This window comes from Phasianus colchicus, chromosome 28 (genome assembly GCF_987193195.1).
Source record: "Phasianus colchicus chromosome 28, bPhaCol1.hap1.1, whole genome shotgun sequence".
Classification (NCBI taxonomy): domain Eukaryota; kingdom Metazoa; phylum Chordata; class Aves; order Galliformes; family Phasianidae; genus Phasianus; species Phasianus colchicus.
This window is the reverse complement of record NC_143463.1, coordinates 4,562,876-4,581,794: the sequence shown is the minus strand read 5'-3', so window position 1 is coordinate 4,581,794 and position 18,919 is coordinate 4,562,876. Positions and strand designations below refer to the sequence as shown.

At 58.8% G+C, this 18,919-nt stretch overlaps 1 protein-coding gene and 1 pseudogene across 3 annotated transcripts; both read left to right on the top strand.

Moving 5' to 3' along the window:
• Positions 1–68: 68 nt before the first annotated feature.
• On the top strand, positions 69–17,541 carry PIK3R2 (phosphoinositide-3-kinase regulatory subunit 2). 3 transcript variants are annotated; one of them, XM_090126234.1, is made up of 17 exons: positions 70–191; positions 2,341–2,446; positions 4,775–5,498; positions 8,841–8,933; positions 9,362–9,481; positions 10,539–10,670; positions 10,870–11,071; positions 11,371–11,456; positions 11,769–11,874; positions 11,982–12,080; positions 12,247–12,427; positions 12,676–12,801; positions 13,063–13,205; positions 13,397–13,573; positions 13,833–13,904; positions 14,119–14,289; positions 14,589–17,541. In XM_090126234.1, the coding sequence occupies exons 3-17, from the start codon at positions 5,147–5,149 to the stop codon at positions 14,779–14,781; spliced, it is 2,253 nt and encodes a 750-aa protein (XP_089982360.1). In that variant the 5' UTR covers positions 70–191; positions 2,341–2,446; positions 4,775–5,146; the 3' UTR covers positions 14,782–17,541. The 3 variants fall into 3 exon arrangements, with proteins under 3 accessions (XP_031459895.1, XP_031459894.1, XP_089982360.1); XM_031604035.2 differs by lacking the exon at positions 2,341–2,446 and having other exon boundaries at positions 69–191; positions 9,419–9,481; XM_031604034.2 differs by lacking the exon at positions 2,341–2,446 and having other exon boundaries at positions 69–191.
• On the top strand, positions 2,033–4,232 carry LOC149914735 (uncharacterized; annotated as a pseudogene).
• Positions 17,542–18,919: the final 1,378 nt, after the last annotated feature.

Genomic DNA, 18,919 nt, shown 5'->3' with positions numbered 1-18,919 from the left:
CCGGCAGAGCGGGGGAAGGGGCGTGGCCAGCGAGCGTTCGGGGAGGTTCGTTCTTCTCCGACAGCTGTCGGGTCTTTCCGGGGCGGGTTCGGGCCGTTCCGGCGGCGTTCGGGCCTTTTCCCAGGCTGCCGCCGGGCCGGAAAGAAGGAACGGGCTGGAGGCGAGCGGCGGCGGATGGAGGCGGCGGGGAGGTGAGCGGGGCCGGGGCTCAGCGAGCGCGGGCGGCCTCGGGGCCGGCGGGCGGGCGGTTGGGCGGTGCGGGCGGCGGCGGCAGCGGCAGCAGCAGCAGCTGACGGGCGCGGGCCCCGAGCTCGGCCCGGCTCTCCGCCGCAGTTCCGCGTCCCGGTGTCGCCGCCGTCCCCGCTGCCCCGTGCGGCCGGGCCGCTCCCGGAGCTCCACGTGCCGGCCGTCGTTGCACGCGGGGCGGCGTCCCGGGCTGCGGCGCGGAGAGTAGCGGGGAATGAAGCCGGGGGTCCGGGCTGTGCGAGCGCCGCGGGACGGCCGCCTGTCTTTTATCTCCGGAGCGGGGAACCGCGGCTGCGAGCGCAGGGATGGAGGCAGCTGAGCGAACGCAGCCGCAATCGTCGCCTTCCCGGCCCCCCGCCCTCCCCGCCGCCGCGGCCCCCGCGCCGGGCCGCCCCCCGCCCCGCTCCGCTCCCCGCCCCGTCCTTCGCGCGGCGCAGCCCGGCCTCTTGGGTTCCTTCGGTGATTTCTGAGCGTGCGACTCCGTTCTGCCCCGCGGGTCGTGGCGCGGCGCCGACTGCCGTGCTGTGGGTCTGCCGGCGGTGATCGCTGCCCCCTTTTTACCCCTTGGCTCCTCTAAGAACGTGGAAAAATCCCTCCTGCGTGCGGTTGGTTCTCACTGCACGAAAGTTCTGCGTTGGTCGGGAGAGAAACCGCAGCTCGGAGGAATGCAGCGGGGAATGGAGCCAGGCTGGAGCGGCGGAGCGCCGCTGTGTTTACAATAAAAAGCAGTATTTATAATATCGGGGGCTCTCTTAATTCCTCCGAGAGTATCTGCAGCCACGGCCTGGCGCTGAAGCGGCTGAGTAATGGAAGATAGAGAGCAAACGGAGGAAGGCACGGCGCGGCTCCGGCTGGAAGGTCGTGCAGCTCTTGCTGTATCGTGGGGTTGCACGCGGTTACGTCGCACCTTGTAGGTTATTCTGCCGTGTGGAGCTGCTAACAAACTGTCATGGATTCCTGACGCTGCAGAAAAGTGATTTTAAGCAGCTGGGTCAGCAGAAGCGGGATGTCGTTTCTGTGCGCTCTCTGCTTTTTTAGAACTGTGCCTTTTTTTTTTAGGGAAATAACCAAAACACAGCCATTGCTGGGTTTGCTTCTGGGGAAATGAAATCCCAACCCTGAGCTTTTCCCTGTGCTTGTAGAGTGGGAATAGGGTGCTGTGGGGACGTGTCAGGGCACACAGAGCGAAGAGCCCCGGTGCGTGGAGTTCTGCTCCGTGAGTGGGGCACTGCTGCTCTGCTGGCAGCTGCAGCAGAAGCATTTCTTGGTGAGAAAAGAGGTGAAAATGGGCTTGGCTGCCCCGTGCCATGCTGCTTTTAGCAGAAGGAAGGTTTTTCTCACGGTTTGTAACCTGTTAACATGTGGGGTTTTGTGCAGTTCAGAACATGACCTGTTTTTTTCCTTCTTTTTCTTCTTTCTTCTCCTTTTTTCCCCCTTGCTGAGGATCTGATGGAGGCATTGGAGCTGTGTAAGCTGCCATAAACACTTCTTTTAGAATATTTTTACGCATACTTGTGCCTCGCTGGAGGGAAAGCAATGCTCTGCCTCACTTCAAGCCAAGCTGCCCTTTGAACTGCATTTGGAACTTGGTTAAAACGCGCAGGAACCACATTTCATAAAAGCTAAGATGCTTTTATTTATGTGCTGGGCACGCAGAAAAAAGGCTTGTAATGTGTTTTTTGTTTCAGACTGGTGTATTAAACAAAGAAAGTATTGACAGCGGTTAATGAATCGTGGGATTGTTTCTGGGCACTGAGATAGATTTACCAAGGTATTTAGATGTCTAATGCATGGGATTTTCGGAGGAGCCCGACAAGTGCTCGCCAGCACAGACACACGAGGCTCCTTCCCCGTGAGCGGAGCTGGAGATGGGCCCAGCAGAAATGTGCTGGCAAGCTGCTGGCTGTCCTGGCGCACGCAGAGCCCCGCTTTGGAGGCGCTGGCAGCAGGCAGGCTCGTGCGTGTCCCGCGCTCTCGGCACCGCCTGCCCCTTCCCAGCTTCTCCTTCCCTCCAAATATCTATTTAAGGGCTGTGGAAGCTCTGCGCTCCCTCCCCCTCTCCCCAGACACGCACTGATCTCCTGCTCTTTGCAGAGGTTCCCCACATCGTGGTCCTGCACGGCCCAGCTGCCCGCTGGTGGCTCCTGGAGGACGGGCAGCGACGCTCCCTGCCAGCATGGACTGAGTGCAGGGAGGGCAGGTGAGCTGCGAGGCCGGCCTGGCTCCAATCCCGTAATTATCTGCATGCCAGGTGCCCTGCTGGGGCGTGGAGAGCAGGGCAGTGTGGAGGCAGGTCTCTGCTTTCCCACCGGGGTCTGTCGTGCTGAGAGGTGCTGCAGCAGCTGAGCTCCTTGCCTTGTGCAAGAGCAGGCGCCGGGCTGCACGGAGCCAGAAGCTGTGGGACCTGCTCCTGGGAGACTTGGAGCTCCGGAGCCTCTTCCCACCCCGCCGTGCAGCTCTGCTTTTAAAAGCTACTGAACGAGTTTGCCAGGGCTGAGAGTTTTTGTCCTCCCAGCCTCAGTGGCTGCACGAGCTGGTTGGAAGCACCTGGCTTTTGTGCTGGGATCTGAGCCTGGATGCCGGGCAGCCGCTGCGTTCAGGCTCTGTCCCCTGCAGGCTGGTGGCTCCTCTCCATCAGACCCAGCAGGCAGAGTTCAGAGGGGCGAGGGGCAGGCGTCCCAGCGTGGCCATAAATCTCTCTTAATGCTCTGGGTTATGAAGTAATATTTTCCTGGCTGGGGCTGCTTGGATTCAGGAAATGTGCGTTCTGCTGTGAGCGTTCTGTGGCTACTGTGCTGGGGTGTGCTGCCTTGCTGCAAGCACCCCGCATCCCGAGGGCCTCCTGGGGAGCTGTGCAGCCTTGCGTTGCACTTAAAGCCGTGGAGAAGCTCTCCAGTGACCTGGATCAGGCTCAGTCCTGTTCTGCACCAGCTGGAGCCTCCCTGCGAGCCTCCGGCCTCCCTGAGGGTTCTCTGCTCATTCATGGAGGAGGCAGCCCAGCTGGGATGTTTGCCCAGACTCAGGCAGCTAGCACAGGCTCTGGCTCCTGCACAGGTTTTGTGCTCTGCAGCCTCTTTGTGCTTTTCTTTGTCGAGGGAATGAGCGAGCTTTGCAGGGCGGTGCTGGGAGCAGCCGGGCTGCAGAGCTGGGGGTGCAGCCAGCTTCAGGGGGGGCTCGTGCCATCTCTTCCACCTTCTGCTAGCACGCAGATGTGGTAGGAAAGGGGGCTTGTAGCTGCATGTAGCTGGCCCGGGAGGGTTGTTTCAAGTTGCTGCAGATCACGGATGTTAATGCCTCTTGCTGAGCCCAGCATGAGGTCGGAGCTGCTCTGGCTTTGGTTGGCGGAGCGTTCGTCCTGCTGGGAAGGGTGCTGGGCTCACCCGGTGCAGGCAGAAGGCTCTGCTCCTTCTGCCTCGGGGAGCTCCGAGCTCCAATCGCTTTCAGATGAGGTGTGGGTTTCGGACCAGAACCGCTCAGGCTGTGAACAGGACCTGCAGCCATCCAGCAGGCCTACGGCATCGCTGGGACTGTGTTCCCAGCTGCCCCCGCAGGCTGTGCCGATCCTCAGCACCACGGCTCAGCCTCAGGGAGGTGGGAATGGCAGGGAGGGATGGGAAAGGAGGACGTGCTGGGAATGCCCCGGCTCACATAGCCCTTAACCAGCATGTTACAGCCCAGGTTTGTTCTTTTGGGTGGCTTTCTGGGCTGGGCAGGCAGCCTATTCTTCAGTTTCTCTGTGTTTGAATAGCTTAAAGGCGGTTAGCAGCTCTAAGCAGATTTGAAGGCTTCTGAAGATACTTTTATTTTTAACCTCTCTCGCTTCCATCTGTGAAGAAACTGTGCCTGCGTTGCCTACACGCTTCGTGCTGCTGCTTTTAAATAAAAGTTCAAAAATTCACTTTGCTCAGAGCAAAGCTTTGAAGTGCTGCTCTGTGGGAATGGCAGAGCGTCTCGAAAGCCTTCAACTGAAAGCTGTGTTAACCTACATTTGTTGCCTTCAGAAAATGACTCTGTGAGGAATTGCATGGGGAGATGTAAAGGTGACCTGTGAAATTTAATCAATTTAGCAAGAAAAGGTTAAATCTGTTTGTTTTGCTCCTATTCAGGGCCTCCAGCTGGTGGTTGCAGGGTCACCCTTTTCTGTATGCAAAAGTTCCTGCATAAAGGCTGTTTTGTCCCACTTGTTGTCTTCTTGTTTGCATGAGTGCTGTGAAGAGAGCAAGCTGAAGAAACAGAAGTGATCCTCTTTAGGATGCAGAGCCAGTGCCTGGCTGTGGCAGAGAGGAGGTGTTCGCTCTGCAGAGCATTCCTGCGAGCAGCCGCTGGCTCCTCTCTTGCTTTTCTGAGCGTAAATTGCTCTTAGCATGTCCTGGCAGAGAGCGCTGGATCCAGGGCTTGCAGTGAGCCTCGTTAGGAGAGAAGTGAGCCCTGCCTCGCTTGGATGATCCCCTGCTTTGAATGCTGGCGTCCTGGGAGGGCGCAGGGTGCCTGGCGGTGCGGTGACCAGCCTCCTTCTCTTTCATTGCAGGCTCTGGGTCTGGAGGAGCAGCATGCCACGCGGCTCCTGGCTGGAAACGCTCCGTGCTTTTGCCCTGCGGACTCCAGGAAACCTTCTTTTTTGGTGAACTGAACCCTGCCCTCCTTTTTTCTTTGCTGCATGCCCACTCACGAGTGCTGGATTATGTTTGTCTCCTTCTCCCTTTGCTCCATAATTTGGCTGAACCGCGGTTTCAAGCTGAGGAAAAGGGGCTGCACCTAAGCAAGCCGGGGCACTGGGACCAGGCTCCTGAGGTGCCGGTTTGTGCAGAGACGTTCAGACTGCTGATGGGGGAGAGCTGCCCCTGAGGTCTCTCCTCTCCCACCCAAAGGACGCTGCCTCGCTGTTCAGAGCCGTCTCCTCATGGCAGAGAGAATGGGCAGCACTGACGGGTTCCAGTACCGTGCGCTCTATCCTTACCGCAAGGAGCGCGAGGAGGACATTGACCTGGTGCCTGGGGACATCCTGGTGGTGAGCAAGGGAGCCCTGCAAGCCTTGGGCTTCAAAGATGGGGACGAGCAGAACCCCAACCAGATCGGGTGGATCCTGGGTGTCAATGAGAGAACCAAGCAGAAGGGTGACTTCCCCGGCACGTACGTGGAGTACGTGGGGCCCGTGAAGATCTCCGTCCCTTCACACCGGCCCCGAGTGCAGAGACCCCTGCCTGCAACACCAGGAGCCAGTGGCTGCCGACTGCAGGAGGCTCTTGAGCAAGGTAAGCATCACTGCAGGCCCCTTCTGCTGCTCAGCAGATCCCTGCCAGGTGTTGAGTTGTGCAGGATTTGTGGGCTCACGCTCAGTTCTGGCCAAAAGCAAAGCGCTGTGTTCTTCGAGTGTTTTGATCTGCGTTCATACTTTGCAGTGCTTCTTGGGACAAGCCTTGTTCCTCTCTAACTTCTCAGAGGTCTTTCCCTGGGCCATGACTGGCTGCATCCCGTGGTCCCTCTCCCTGCTTTGCTGAGGGTTTTGCCCAGCTCCCTCCTTCACAGAGCAAGTCCTGACCTCTCCTGTCTGCCTCCTGAGCACCTGGCACATTGCTCCTTGCCAAGAGCTGCTCAGCCCCACTGAGATGCAGTTACTTGTCTCTGGGCAAGAGGAGAAAAATCTGGATCTAAAAGAGTATTTCCAAGAACTGCAGCTAATTTTCATCTGCCTGGCACCCGTCCCTATCTGTGCATGGCTGAGCCAGGGCTGAGCAGGGCATGAGCACTGCACACCTGGGGTAAGAACTGGGCTTGGCATGGCTTCAGCAGAGAAGCTGCCCACCTCAGTGCTGCCCACAGAACTGGGAGCCCACGGCTGTCCTGTCAGATGCTGTATGAAACCTCTGAGAGGCCCTAAGGAGTAGAAAGGAGCCCCTTTCTACTCCTGTGACAGTGGGATGGTGGGGCTGTGTGCGCTGTTCCCAAACCCAGCATCACGGCCCTGGGGATCCCACGGTCTCTGCAGGGTGCAAACGTGGCTGGGACTGGCAGCAGGAGCCACCAACTTGCGTCACCCCCTTTCCAGGGATTGGCTCCTTGTGGGAGCCCGGGGCACGCTCTGCAGTGCATGTGTTGGCCTTGCCTGCACCCAGCCCTGCACACCCTCGAGGGCTGTACTTGTGCCTCTGTGGGCTCTCTCATGCTCCTGGAGCTTGGCTTGGCAGAGCTGTGTGTGGGTGGTCAAAGCCTCTGCCCTGTGCAAGGTTGGGGGTGGAGAGCTGTGTGATGTGGAAAAGGATATGTGCTGACGTTCCCGACCCATGGAAAAGAAACCAAAAGCCAGCCGCTCTGCTTCCTGCCCTAGGATGGACAGAGTGAAGATGGAACGTGGTGCACCGGGTGCCAGCTGTGTCCCTGCCCCTCGTGGGTGCATCCCACAGCCACCCCAGGCACACAACCTGTGGGACAGCAGTTCGAATGCCTGAGGCCATTTTGCACGCGGCACGTTGTGTTGCTGGGGAAAGGCACATTTTTGCAACAGAGGAATTGTATTCAAGCCAAGGCTGTGTTATTTCTTTGTGGCCTGCCTGTCCTCGGCTGAGGCCTGCTTGGGAGGTGCAGAGATGTCTCTTGGCTGCTCGCTCAGCTCACAGCTGGCTGTATTTCTGCCCTGCTTCCTGGGTCTGCTCTGACTTGGCAGTCCCTTACCCCCTGTCACACAGCATGGCTGTACTGTAGCCCGGGAGGAAGGGGCCCCGGCACAGACAGCCCTGCAGGGCAGCAAGCCCCGGTGCTTTCCAAGGCTGAATTTATGAGCTTCTGGTGTTTGCCTTCTGCAGAGAGCGTGAGCGGAAAATGCGGCTTGGAAATATTTCCGCAGCTGCCCGGCTGTGCTGTGAGTGCCCTTGTTCACTTGGGCCCAGCCCAGAGGCCTGGCAGGGCTCGGGAGCTGCTGCTGGCTGCAGCATGGCTGCTGGATCCCAGCGCAGGCTGCTGCCTGCTGAAACAGCACATTCCCAACTGGACCACGTGGGGAGCACAGCGTTTACCCTCCCTTTAGCCCTTCCCAAGGGTCAGGCCTGGAGCTGCCAGCCCTGTGCTCCTCGTCCAGCTGCAGTGAGGACCTGGCCTCACCCCGGCGAATGCCGTGCTGAGCCCCATTCTGTGCCCAGCCACGAGCATGGGCAGCTCTTGGAGCAGCTTTGTTCTGCCTTGGGATCGTCCATGCTGAGCTGCTTCCTCCTCTGTGGTCATCGTCTCAAAGCACGGTCCTGAGCTGTTTTGTCCCTCGCTGTGGCAGTGGGGGCAGGAGGTTCACTGGGTACTAACTAACTTGCAGCTTGTGCTGGGACCACACTGGGTGCACAGGCAAGCTCAGGTCAGATCCCTGACAGCAGAGCTGTGTTTTGCAATGCAGTGCTGCCTTTTGGTTCTGCTTCCATGAAGCAGAGTGTGCTGGGTGTCCTCGTGGACCACTGATGTCCCTTTGCTGGGGACTGACTGGTCTGGAGGAGCCTCCAGCCTGGCTGGCACTCAGCAGGGAGCAGGGATGAGCCTGACTCTGCTCATCCTCCTGTTGGCAGCTGGGCGTGCACCCTCCTGCCCTGGTATGCGTCACGCTCAGCATGGGGAAGCATGCCTGGGGCCCTGCTGTGCTGGCCCCGAAGCCACCTCATTGGAGCACATAGGCTGTGCTTTGGCAGCACCCTGCCCTGTGATCACACTGCAGCTCCATCTCCAGCTTCCCAAAAGACACCTCGAGGCAGCTGCCCTGCATCACGGCGTGTCGCAGTCCTTCCCACACTGCTGTGATCCTGTTACAGATCCAGAGATGGCACCGAAGTGCTGTTTGATGCAGGGCCGTGCCTGTGGTAAACGTGGGGAGGGTCTGGGAGCACACAGTTAGGGCAGTGAGGGCTCCAGGGACACGAGGTGTGGAGCAGCCGGCTGTGCTGCCCTGACCGGTCCGTGTGGGCTGCCTGCAGCACAGGGCTGCCTGCAGCAATCCTGCCACAGGGTGCCTGGTGCTGTGCCGCAGGCTGCCCGCGCCCTGCAGCAGCTTGCACCGAGGTTATGGCTAGCGGGGAGGGGGAGGCAGAGGGCTGGTTTCCATGTTAAGCGAGCAATCAAGGGCAGGAATTTGCTGACGCTGCACTCTGCCTGAATTGCTGGATTAATCACAGCTCACCACTGCGAGCGAGCTCCCCAGCCACGCTCCTCCACCAGCCCTGTGCTGTGTCCTGTCCTGGGCAGGGGCTGAATTCCAGAGCCCAGGTAACCCCTGCAGTGCCTGCCTGCACGAGCTGAGCATTCAGGGAGGTAAACTCTGCTCTGTAGCGTCATCAGAAAGCAGTACGGATCCCCCTGTGTGTGCAAACCCCATTGTGCTTTCTGGGACTCTGAGTGAGGCTGGGCTCCGCAGATTCTGGGCTGGTTTAGGGACCAGCTTGTGGGCAGCCTGCAGGCTCTGCGTAGCATTTGTGCGGCTGTGGCCTGGCAGCAGGGGCCAGGGGTCAGGCTTTCTCTGCCTGGGGGTGCTGCTGTTAGGAGCAACGTTATCGTTTGTGCTCTGGCCCCAGCTCTGCTGCGAACTGTCTGCTGAGAGGGGTCTGACCTCTTCCCTTTCTCCCCAGGGTCTCCTCTCCCCGACCTGCAGGAGCAGTTCAGCCCTCCAGAGGTTGCACCTCCACTGCTGGTGAAGCTGGTGGAAGCCATTGAGAAGAAAGGTAATGGGGGATATTGAGTACCAAGGGGCTGACACCCTCTAGAACCCAGTGAGAGTGGGACAAAGGCAGCTGTTTATAAAAGCTGTTAGTGTTGGATGGAACACTGAGATATGTGATACACAGCTGCCTGTGGGAGGGGGGCCTCCCGATCCCCTCTGGCCTCAGGTGCTGGTCCCCAGGCTTAAGCCTGCTGCGTTGTCCCGCTCCAAACAGCACAGAGCTTGTGCTGCAGTGCTTGGAGTGCAGCAGGGTGCTGAGGTGCCCTGGATGCTGGGCAGGCTCTGCAGGGTGCACCCAAATCCCCGCTGTGGGGGCACTGAGCCGGGGCTTGGAGGCTGACCCAAGGATCGAGGGGGGCTGTGGCAGCAGCTGCAGGAGTGCTGCGTGGGCTGCCTGCCTCGAGTCGTCTGCAGCCGTTGTCTTAGCAGGCTGGCTGCAGAACGGTGCGTGCGCTGGGACTCACAGCAGCGTCCTCCCTTCTGCAGGGTTAGACAGCGAGATGTTGTACAGGACATCTGGCTCCGAACTGAGGCAAGCTCTAAGAACCGGTAAGAACCAGCTCTTCATGGTGAGGAGGCGAATCGGCTCAGATGGAGGAGATTAGTGGATGTGACAGCACCAGCAGTAATGCAATCCAGGCCGGGCTCGCCTGTCCCTGGCGGTTCCTGACTGCCGGCACGCTGCCTGCGGGGCCGGCCCGTCCTGACATGTCCCCCTTCGCATGCTGGGGTCGGGACGGGGAGGATTCCTGCTGCCTTTCGTGGGCAGGGGCCGGGGCAAAGGGATGCGGCCCCAGCTGAGAGACCCGCAGGCCTCCAGGTGAATCCCCACGCTGCTCTCCTGCCGTCTTCGGGGTGCCCTGCTCTCGGGGTGCTCTGACGACAGCCTTGTGGAGCTTCTCTGGCTCTGTCACACCACTAATAAGCAGAGAGGATCACAGAGCTCGGCTTGGTGGCTGGAGCTGTGGCTCCGCTGTGCCTGCGGCTGGCGGTCTGTGCCAGCGAGCCCCGGGAGCTGTCTGCCTCTCGGCTGAGCCTGGGCCTCGTCCAGCACCCTGCTAGCTTGTCCCCTTTCGCAGATGTTCTTCATGGGCCTGAGCGAAGCAGTGCTCTTGGCTCCGGCCGTGCTGCTTTCTGAAGAGGCTCTCTGTGCTGTCCCAGCAGCCTGTGCCTGGTGTTTCTGGGGCAGCACGCTTCAAGGGAGACATTTTCCCTGTTGGGTTTGGTGTGTGAACAATTGGCTGATCCCCTCTTCATGCTTGTCTCTAACAATAGCAGGGAGTAAAACTCAGACAAGTCATATGTCTCAGCAAAAGGTGTGGGCACCCAAATCCACTAACACCCCCTCCCAGGGGAGCCCCTGCCTGCTTACTTCAGGGAGATGGGCACCTCCAGGCAGGTTCGGTCTTCTGGTCTGCTTGACTGCCCAGGAGCTGCCAGAGCTCTCTCTGAGTGCCCACGATGATTGCTGGCAGCAGCCAGAGATTTTGCAGCTGTTTCTAGGTGCCCCCATCGCTCGCTGCACTCATGCTGCAGTGGGACACAACGCTCTGGGGCGGATGCCAGATCTGCACCCACCTCCCATGGGAAATCTCTGCCTTGGCAGATTGGAGCCTGGGTGACCTGGAGCCCTTTGATGTGCACTCCCTGGGCGAAGCGCTGCGAGGCTACCTGCAGGACCTGCCCTCCCCTGTGGTGCCAGTGTCTGTGCATGGAGACATCCTTCGCATCCTGCAGGGTAAGGGCTTCCCCGGCCACACTTGGGAATGGGTGCGTGGGTGGAACGGATGTGTTTGGGGTAATAAAATAGGTCTTGTCCCTCTGGGGTTTGTCATGTGGCCTCTGCTGCTGACAGTGCTCCCACGCTGTGACAGCCAGAGCGTGGAAAGCAGTGCCTGCTGCCCAGCCATTCCATCGTGTCTTGCTTCTCTCCCCAGAGATCCCCCAGCCAGAGAATTGCCGGAAACAGCTGCTGCTGGCCTTGGAGTCGCCTGCGATCCCACTCCAGAACACGCTCACCCTACAGTTCCTGCTCCGGCATCTGGGGAAGGTATCGCAGCAGGCCGAGAGCAACAGCCTCCACCCTCAGGCCCTGGGAGAGATCTTTGGCCCCCTTCTCCTCCGGCTGCCCGGCGCCAGGTACGTGCAGCTCTCAGATCCCAGCCATGTACCCGCTGCTGGCCACTGTGCCTGCCAGGACAAGGAGTCCAGGCTGTAACAGTACATCTACCCGCACCCCGGCCCTGCTGCACGTGGGATTAAACTGCTGGCAGCATACAGAGGTGGGGCCCAAAGCCAGGGCAGAGCCCTTCTGTTATTCTGCAGCAGCTGGGCTGTGCTGGGATGAACAGCTGACCCTGCTGACCCGTTGCGCAGGGGGCACAGAGGAGTGCCAGGCTCTCCCCTACAATTGCTGATTCGTTCCTCTCTTCCCACAGCCCGGAGCTGAGTCCTGACTTCTCTGTGCTTTTTCTGGAGATGCTTCTGCAGACGAAGGAGTTGGAGCCAGAACAGTTGCCTCCAGGTACCGTCCTCAGTAGCTGACATGCCCCCTCTTTGGGACCCGAGGCATTAGCACTTGTGCTGTGTGGGTGTGGAATCCCTGCCTCCCCGAGCAGATTGCTGAGGGCATTTCTGTAGCCCAGCTGTGCTTGGATGCCTGCTCAAGGCTCTCATCTCTTGCTCCTGGCAGTGTGGTGGCCCAGCAGGGCTTCCCAGGACAATTACCTCAGGGAGGGGGACTCTGAGCTCCAAGGGATTGCCTCTGGCGAGGGTGTGGAGCTGGGCTACGGGCCAGTCCTGCTTTAACCCTGCTTCAACTCTACTTCTCTTACAGCATTGCCTCCAAAACCACCGAAGCCAAAGCCCAGTGCAGCCAGCCTGGCCAATGGGAACAGTGTGCCCTTGCAGGACGCCGAGTGGTACTGGGGTGACATCTCCCGGTAAGGGGGTGGCTGGCAGCTCCTGCTGTGGATGCCCAGGCTGTTGGGTTATCTAGAGGAGCTCTGGTTGCACCTCACAGACTGTGACAATCCTCTGTCCCTCTCAGGGAGGAAGTGAATGAGAAGCTGCGGGACACACCAGATGGTACCTTCCTGGTGCGTGATGCCTCCAGCAAGATCCAGGGGGAGTACACACTCACACTCAGGTAAGGTGCTGGAGCCCTTTGAGAGCCTCTGCTGCCCTGGGGTGGAGCTGTCAGCAAGTGTCCCTATGGCTGATGGAACATCAGGCTGGCACAAGGGGGACATCCGTGCTAGAGCAGAGCACTGGAGTGGTGATAGGCACCTTCTGCTCTCTTCTCCCTGCTACAGGAAAGGAGGCAATAACAAGCTGATCAAGATCTTTCACCGAGAAGGGAAGTATGGCTTCTCAGAGCCCCTGACTTTTGGCTCAGTGGTGGAGCTCATCACACATTACAGGCATGAGTCGCTTGCCCAGTACAACGCCAAGCTGGACACCAGGCTGCTCTACCCCATCTCCAAGTACCAGCAGGTGAGGCCTGTGCTGCAGGAGTGATGGCTGGCCAGCACAGCCAGAACCAGGGCATCTATTTGTTCATCCATCCCTGGCCCTGTGGTCCAGACCGTGTTCTGCAGCATCTCTTTGCTGTGCTGGGACATTGCTCTGTGGGGTAATCGGCACCCTGCAGGGTGGGTGGGGTTTCATGGGGCCGACTGCCTTACAGAGGGCCTGCTTGTAGGGCAGCAGCGGGTCCTGACTTGAGGCTTTGTGTATGGCAGGACCAAGTGGTAAAGGAGGACAGTGTGGAAGCTGTAGGGGAACAGCTGAAGGTCTATCACCAGCAATACCAGGACAAGAGCTGGGAGTATGATCTGCTGTATGAGGAGTACACCCGCACTTCACAGGTATGTGGCCCCATGGGCTGCCTCAACATCACCGATCACTGGCAGCCATACACTGCACAAAGGAGAGCAGAAGTTGGGCACCCACTGCCCCATTTGTCCACCCTGGATTTGGGGGGACTCCCCAGAGAACTTCAGAGTGGGAATGTATTGACTGCACCAGGGACAGTGCTGGTTTGGGAAGGGGGGAATAGGATGCTCCAGATGGGCAGAAACCTGCCCGCATCCTCCCCCTCACTCAGTTCTCCCTTCTCCTCAACTCAGGAGCTGCAGATGAAGAGGACGGCAATTGAAGCCTTTAATGAAACGATCAAGATCTTTGAGGAGCAGTGTCAGACACAGGAGAAATGCAGCAAGGAGTACATCGAGCGCTTCCGACGAGAGGGCAACGAGAAGGAGGTGCAGCGGTAAGGACTGAGGGCAGCAGTGACCTGTCCTGCTTGGAGAAGGGCTCTTGGGGCTGGAAGGAACATCCGGGCTCAGGGCAGAGCCGAGGCACGCACAGCCCTTTTCTCCAGCGTGCTGCAGGCTGGAGCTGGCAGGCTGCCTCCCTCACCTCCCCCACCTTGGCTCACAGCCCACCCTTCCTTTCTCCCAGGATCCTCATGAACTCAGAGAAGCTCAAGTCTCGCATCACGGAAATCCACGACAGCAAGATGAAGCTAGAGCAGGACCTGAAGAAACAGGCCTCGGAAAACCGGGAGATCGACAAGCGCATGAACAGCCTCAAGCCAGACCTCATGCAGCTGCGCAAACTGCGGGACCAGTATTTGGTGTATGTAGTGCCTGCCCCCGCAGAGGGCTGGGAGAGGGGCCCAACTCCCTTGCAGCCCGTCCAGCTGGCTCCTTGAGGGCTTTGGGGTTTGTCAGACTGGCTCTTAGGGCTGCTGTGTGCAGGAGCAAGGAGCCCTGCAGCCTTAGGGCATGGCAGCTTCTCAAAGGGGGAGGCTGCTGCCCTCTGGCGATGGCTGCTGGGTGAGTGCTGTCTGGCCTGGGCACGTTGCCTGCACTGAGCTCTGCTTCTTCTTCCCTAGGTGGCTGACGCAGAAGGGTGCCCGGCAGAAGAAAATCAACGAGTGGCTGGGTATCAAGAATGAGACAGAGGAGTGAGTGTCCCTGCTTGTGTGTTGGGGGCTGTAGGAGCACAGCTGGTGCAGCCAGTTCTGCCTGTTTGGGGGCCTTGGGCAAGTCCCATCTCCCTGTCTGGGAGCTGAGGACGCCTTCCTTGCCAGGAGTGATGGCAGCTGGCTGGGGGAGGGAAAATGTGGGGGCCACACATCCAAACTGAAGGGTCCTGACCCTGACTGTGCTCAATTGCAGTCAGTACTCCATGATGGATGACGAGGAGGAACTGCCCCACCACGAGGAGCGGACGTGGTACGTGGGGAAGATCAATCGCTTGCAGGCAGAGGAGATGCTGTGTGGCAAACGGGACGGCACCTTCCTGATCCGTGAGAGCAGCCAGAAGGGGTGCTATGCCTGCTCCGTGGTGTGAGTACCCCCACAGTGCTGTGTGTGAGGCTGCAGCCACATGGGGAGCACAGCCCGGCGGAGGGATGGGGCTGGTGTTGGCTGTGCTCCCGAGCTGCTCTGCCCTTCTCTTGCCAGATGTGGAGGCATCAGCTGGCAGACTGGGCTTCCCCAGAGTCTCCTGTCTGCCACGGCTCCTCATGCCAGGGCCAGATGTGTTTTTGGGCAGCTCTGGTGGTACCAGCTTGTGCTCTGCTATTGCTGTCCTAGCAGGGATCCTTCGCATGCCGCTAACCTGTGTTCCCTTTTCTCCCTGGCAGGGTGGATGGTGACACCAAGCACTGCGTGATCTACAAGACAGCGACTGGCTATGGGTTTGCAGAGCCCTACAACCTGTACGCCTCCCTCAAGGACCTGGTCTTGCACTACAAGCACACGTCCCTGGTGCAGCACAATGACTCCCTGAATGTCACGCTGGCTCACCCGGTCCTTTCCCAGCCACCAGCCAGATGAACAGACCATGCACAACACAACAGCTGCCTTCAGCTTCTCCCCAGAGCGCTGCTTTCTGGCTCTGGACTCTTGCACCCTGTATAGTTGAGTCTCTGTGCTCCTGCCCCTCCAGAGCATCTGAGATGTCTGTGACCGTTCCTGGTGTCCCTTTTGGTCAGTAGCTGAAACCCGTGTTGGCTGATGGGACAAAAAGGCTGGAATGTTGACTCGCAGCGGCCTCCAGCCCTAAAGAGGTGGGATCTGGTTGTGATTGATTTGCTGTGGATGAGCGCAGCTTCCTCCCCTTCCCCAACAAACAGGTCAGATCCCCTTCTTGCTGGCAGGTTGCCCCGCTATGCATCACCGTAGAGCTAGATCCCAATTCCTCTGCACTGTGGTGTCATTCCCTGCCCAGCTGAGCAGCACTGGCACATTCTGAGCGAGGGGCTCCTTGCCAGATCCTGGAGGAGAAGGAGGAGGAGGAGGAGGACGACGAGCCTCCGCTGAGCATGCGTCCTCCACTCTCACTTCCCTCTTCCCTCAGTGACTTTGCAGGCGGGGGTGGGAGCTGCTGTCTGGTACGAGGGGTGCTGCTCTTCCATGCAGAGACTCATTTCAAAAAGAAGGTGGTGTCCTCCATGGGGCAGCGGGGGTGCTGGGAGGAGGGATTCTTGGCTGAGGTCTCCGCTCCATCCTGTGCCCCATCTCGCTGTCTTGTTCCCTGGTGTCAGAGCCACCTCTGTAGTGTCGCTGTCTGGGGAGGGAGGATGTGGTTTGTGACGAATCTCTCACCTTAGTTGTGCCAACTAAGCTGTGAAATCCGTGTTGGTACCCGTGTTTTTCCCGGCAGAATCCGTGGGACGCACAGCTCTTTGTTTCTGGTTGTCTTTGGTGAATCTCTGCGAGTGTAACCCGTTGAAGCTAACTGTAGCTCTGTAAATATGGTTCTTTTTGTAATTGGCTGCTTACCTCATCCTGCTGAACTCCCACTGCGACATGCAAGGCGTGGGCAGCGGCTGGGCGGGCTGCTGAGCTCGGGGCAGGAGGGGTGGGAGGCTGACGCACACTACGAGCCCTGCACAAAATGAAGGACCTCTGCTGCAGGAGGGTGGCATTTCCGCTGGGCCTGGGGCCTGAGCACGTAGGGATGTATATGCATGATAGCCAACTACGTATGCAAAGCACTTATGTTCACGAGTACTGTATGGGGATGGCTGTAGAGCTGCCCATTGCGGCTGGCTGGCACAGGCAGTGCTTGGGGCATCTCTTTGGAAAAGGCTGAGTTCAGAGGGCTCCAGGGCAGCGGAGGAGGTGTGGGGTGGGCCCTGCAGGAGCTTTAACAGCCGGACCTGGGCTCTGAGTTGAGGCTGTGGTGGCTTTTGCTTCACTGCATCATCCTGAGTGCCCGGCTTGAAGAAAGCATCGATCGTCCTCTTGATTTGCCTGAGAGGCTCTTTCCCTTACAGAGGCCACGTCCTCAGGACAGGCTGGTGGATGCTGTAGGCTTTGCTGCTTCTGCTTTGTGTTATGATGGGCTGTGCTGGGACCTCAGTGCTGCAGTGCTGTGTGTGCTCTGCCCACGTCCCGTCCTCCATGCGCTGTCTGCAGTGGGGCATGCAGCATTTCATGCTCCCAGTTCCCACGATCAGCTCTGCTGCTCGCATTGATCGAGGCCGCTCCCCGGATCCTTTTTGGATCTGGGATTGCTGATACAAATGTTACGTTCCTGTCGCTTGTGGCAGCTCTCCTTCCCCCAGCTGTACAGACCCCATTCCTTGCTCTGTGCGCCCTCCATGGGCCCTGGGCTGTGTGCTGGGGCTCCCCTGCTCTGTCAGTGTTTGGTGCTATCACTCGGGAGGATCGCATGGCGATCAGTGATAATTAATAATTAACAATTAAGGGAAGAGTTTGGGCTGGGACACAAGAGCTCAGATGGGCAGTAGGGCTGGCAGCCCCAGTGCTCAGTGTGTAATAATTATTGGAGGTGATTTATTGAGAGTCACTCACGCTCCATCTGCAAGGAAAAAAACAATATAAAAATGTCCTGAGAGGAGGAATTTTAGGGAGAATACCATTGCAGGCCCAACCTGAAGCAGGAGGATGGCACTGCTGTCTTCTGGGACCAGGCGGTGGCTGAGTCTCCCTCCCCCCATAGGGACACCCACTGGGGACATTCAGACACTCGGTTGTACTGTGGGAAACTTAGAAATCTCTGTAGAGTTATTCCATGAGTGAACGTGTCTGTGGCCAGCTCAGTTACTCATATTCTTGCTTCTGGTGTGTGCTCTGCAGTGCATTTATCGCCGGCAGTCCAAACAGATCCGCAACCTGTTGCCTCAGTAAACAGCACAAAGTGCAGGTTGGTTTGGTGATGGCCTCGCTGAGCACAACCAGACTCCCTCTGGGGGCTGTTAGCTCAGCTGGAGGGCTGTGTGTGCATCCGTCACTGTGAGAGTTCGAATCGGGCATCGCTCAGAATCAAAGCCCAGCTGCCCCCAACCCCTCCGATAGCAAACCAAGCTGGAACACCAGGAGGTTTATTTTCTGCTAAACTTCTTCACCCTTTACAAGAGACACAGAGCCCTCATAGGGGCTGTGACACCCCAGAGCTTTGTGCCTGTGCTGGGGGGGTGGGCTGCAGGGAAGCTCCTCCAGCCCCTCGCCCACATTGTCCCCCCCCCAGCACCGCCTGCTCTTTTTCAGCCGCTCCCAGCGCTTTGCTTGGCCCGGGCTTTGCTGCCCAGGGAAATTGCAGCTTCCCGTGACGGCGTTTTTTACCCTCCCAGCTGTATTTCTGATTCTCCTCTCGCTGTCCCTCCCTGCTGCACAGCCACAGCCTCTGTGTGAGCTCGGCAGCAGTCGCAGTGGCCCCGCTGCATCTTCCAGCCCTGACACGCATCACCGCGGCTGGGGACGCGGGGTTGGCCCCCTGGGGCTCTGCTTGCAGTACTGTGTGTGGTGAGGAGGACCGGGCCCTTCCCAGGGCTGCCATTCCTCCAGGCCATGCTTTACGTGGCTCTCAGAAACGCTCCTTTTCCCTTCTTTCCCCTTCAGGTGGAAGACCAAACCCTGAGCTTTGCGCAGCGCAGCTCCCCTGGAATAAGCTAGTTGTGATTTGTCTATGATGCTTTTGCTCGTGCTGTCTGGGTAGTGACGTGTTTCGAGGCCCTGGGCTGTGCTTTGCTGCTTGTGACCCGCATGTCCCCCACCGCCCCACGTGCCCACGTCCCACGGGCACAACGCGGCCGTTCCGCTCCCAGGGCGCAGCGCAGCCCTGCGGGGGGAGAGCCCAGGGATGTGCCCGGCTCTGCTCGCTTCGCGTCGGGTCACGTTGCTCTGTTCCCAGCTCAGGACGCTCTGAGCCCCCCAGTATCACCCCCCCAATATCACCCCCGATGGCACTCGCATCGCAGGGGGGTGATGGGGGTGGCAGAGGTGCCCCGACCGCTTTGTGCTCAGAGAGGACGTGGCGGCTGTGTGAGCGCTACCGAGATGTTAGTCCTTAGGTATATGCAATAATCCATACTTAACTCGCCACTTCAGCTGTTTGTTACCAGCAGTAGTTCTCTATGCTCTTTCTGTTGATGTTTACTAATGTAAACCCAGTATTTGTTACTGTAAGAGAGTTTTTTGTACGGTACTTAAAAAAAAAAAAAAAAAAAAAAACGGAAAAAAAAAACCCACAAATAAAACAGACTTAATGAGATGATCACAGGGCTTTCTTTGGGGTGGCAGTGAGTCCCCAGGGGAAGTGAGATGGGAGGGGACTGAAGTGGAGCTGCGCCCCGAGGGGCAAGAAACATCTGGAACCGCCTGGCTGCAACCCATGGGGAAGTACCAACTTCCACCAGCACTCCCAGAAGGGGCTGGGGGCCGGGTCAGGCTCCAGCTGCAGGGCTGGGGGCTTTGCTGGGGGCTCAGAGCAGGGCTGGGGCTGCCCCAGGCTGCCAGGAGATACTGGTGCTGCTCAGGGCTGTGTTTCTGCCCTTGACCTTTTGCAGCTGCTCCGTGCATGAGGAAGCAGTGACAGCCAATAGGGCTGGGGTGGGTGGCCTTGCCCCAAAACCCAAATAGCAGAGCTGTGCCCCGAAGCCACCGCCACCCCACAGCACGTGCTATGGGGCATCAAGGATGGTTTGGCGGCATCCACAGCCCCACG

Coding starts and splice junctions, on each gene's coding strand:
- PIK3R2 (XM_031604034.2), top strand. CDS start 5,147: ATGGCAGAGAGAATGGGCAGCACTGACGGGTTCCAGTACCGTGCGCTC. Junction 9,482..10,538: donor GAGGCAAGCTCTAAGAACCG/GTAAGAACCAGC, acceptor CTGCCTTGGCAG/ATTGGAGCCTGGGTGACCTG. Junction 12,428..12,675: donor CCATCTCCAAGTACCAGCAG/GTGAGGCCTGTG, acceptor TGTGTATGGCAG/GACCAAGTGGTAAAGGAGGA.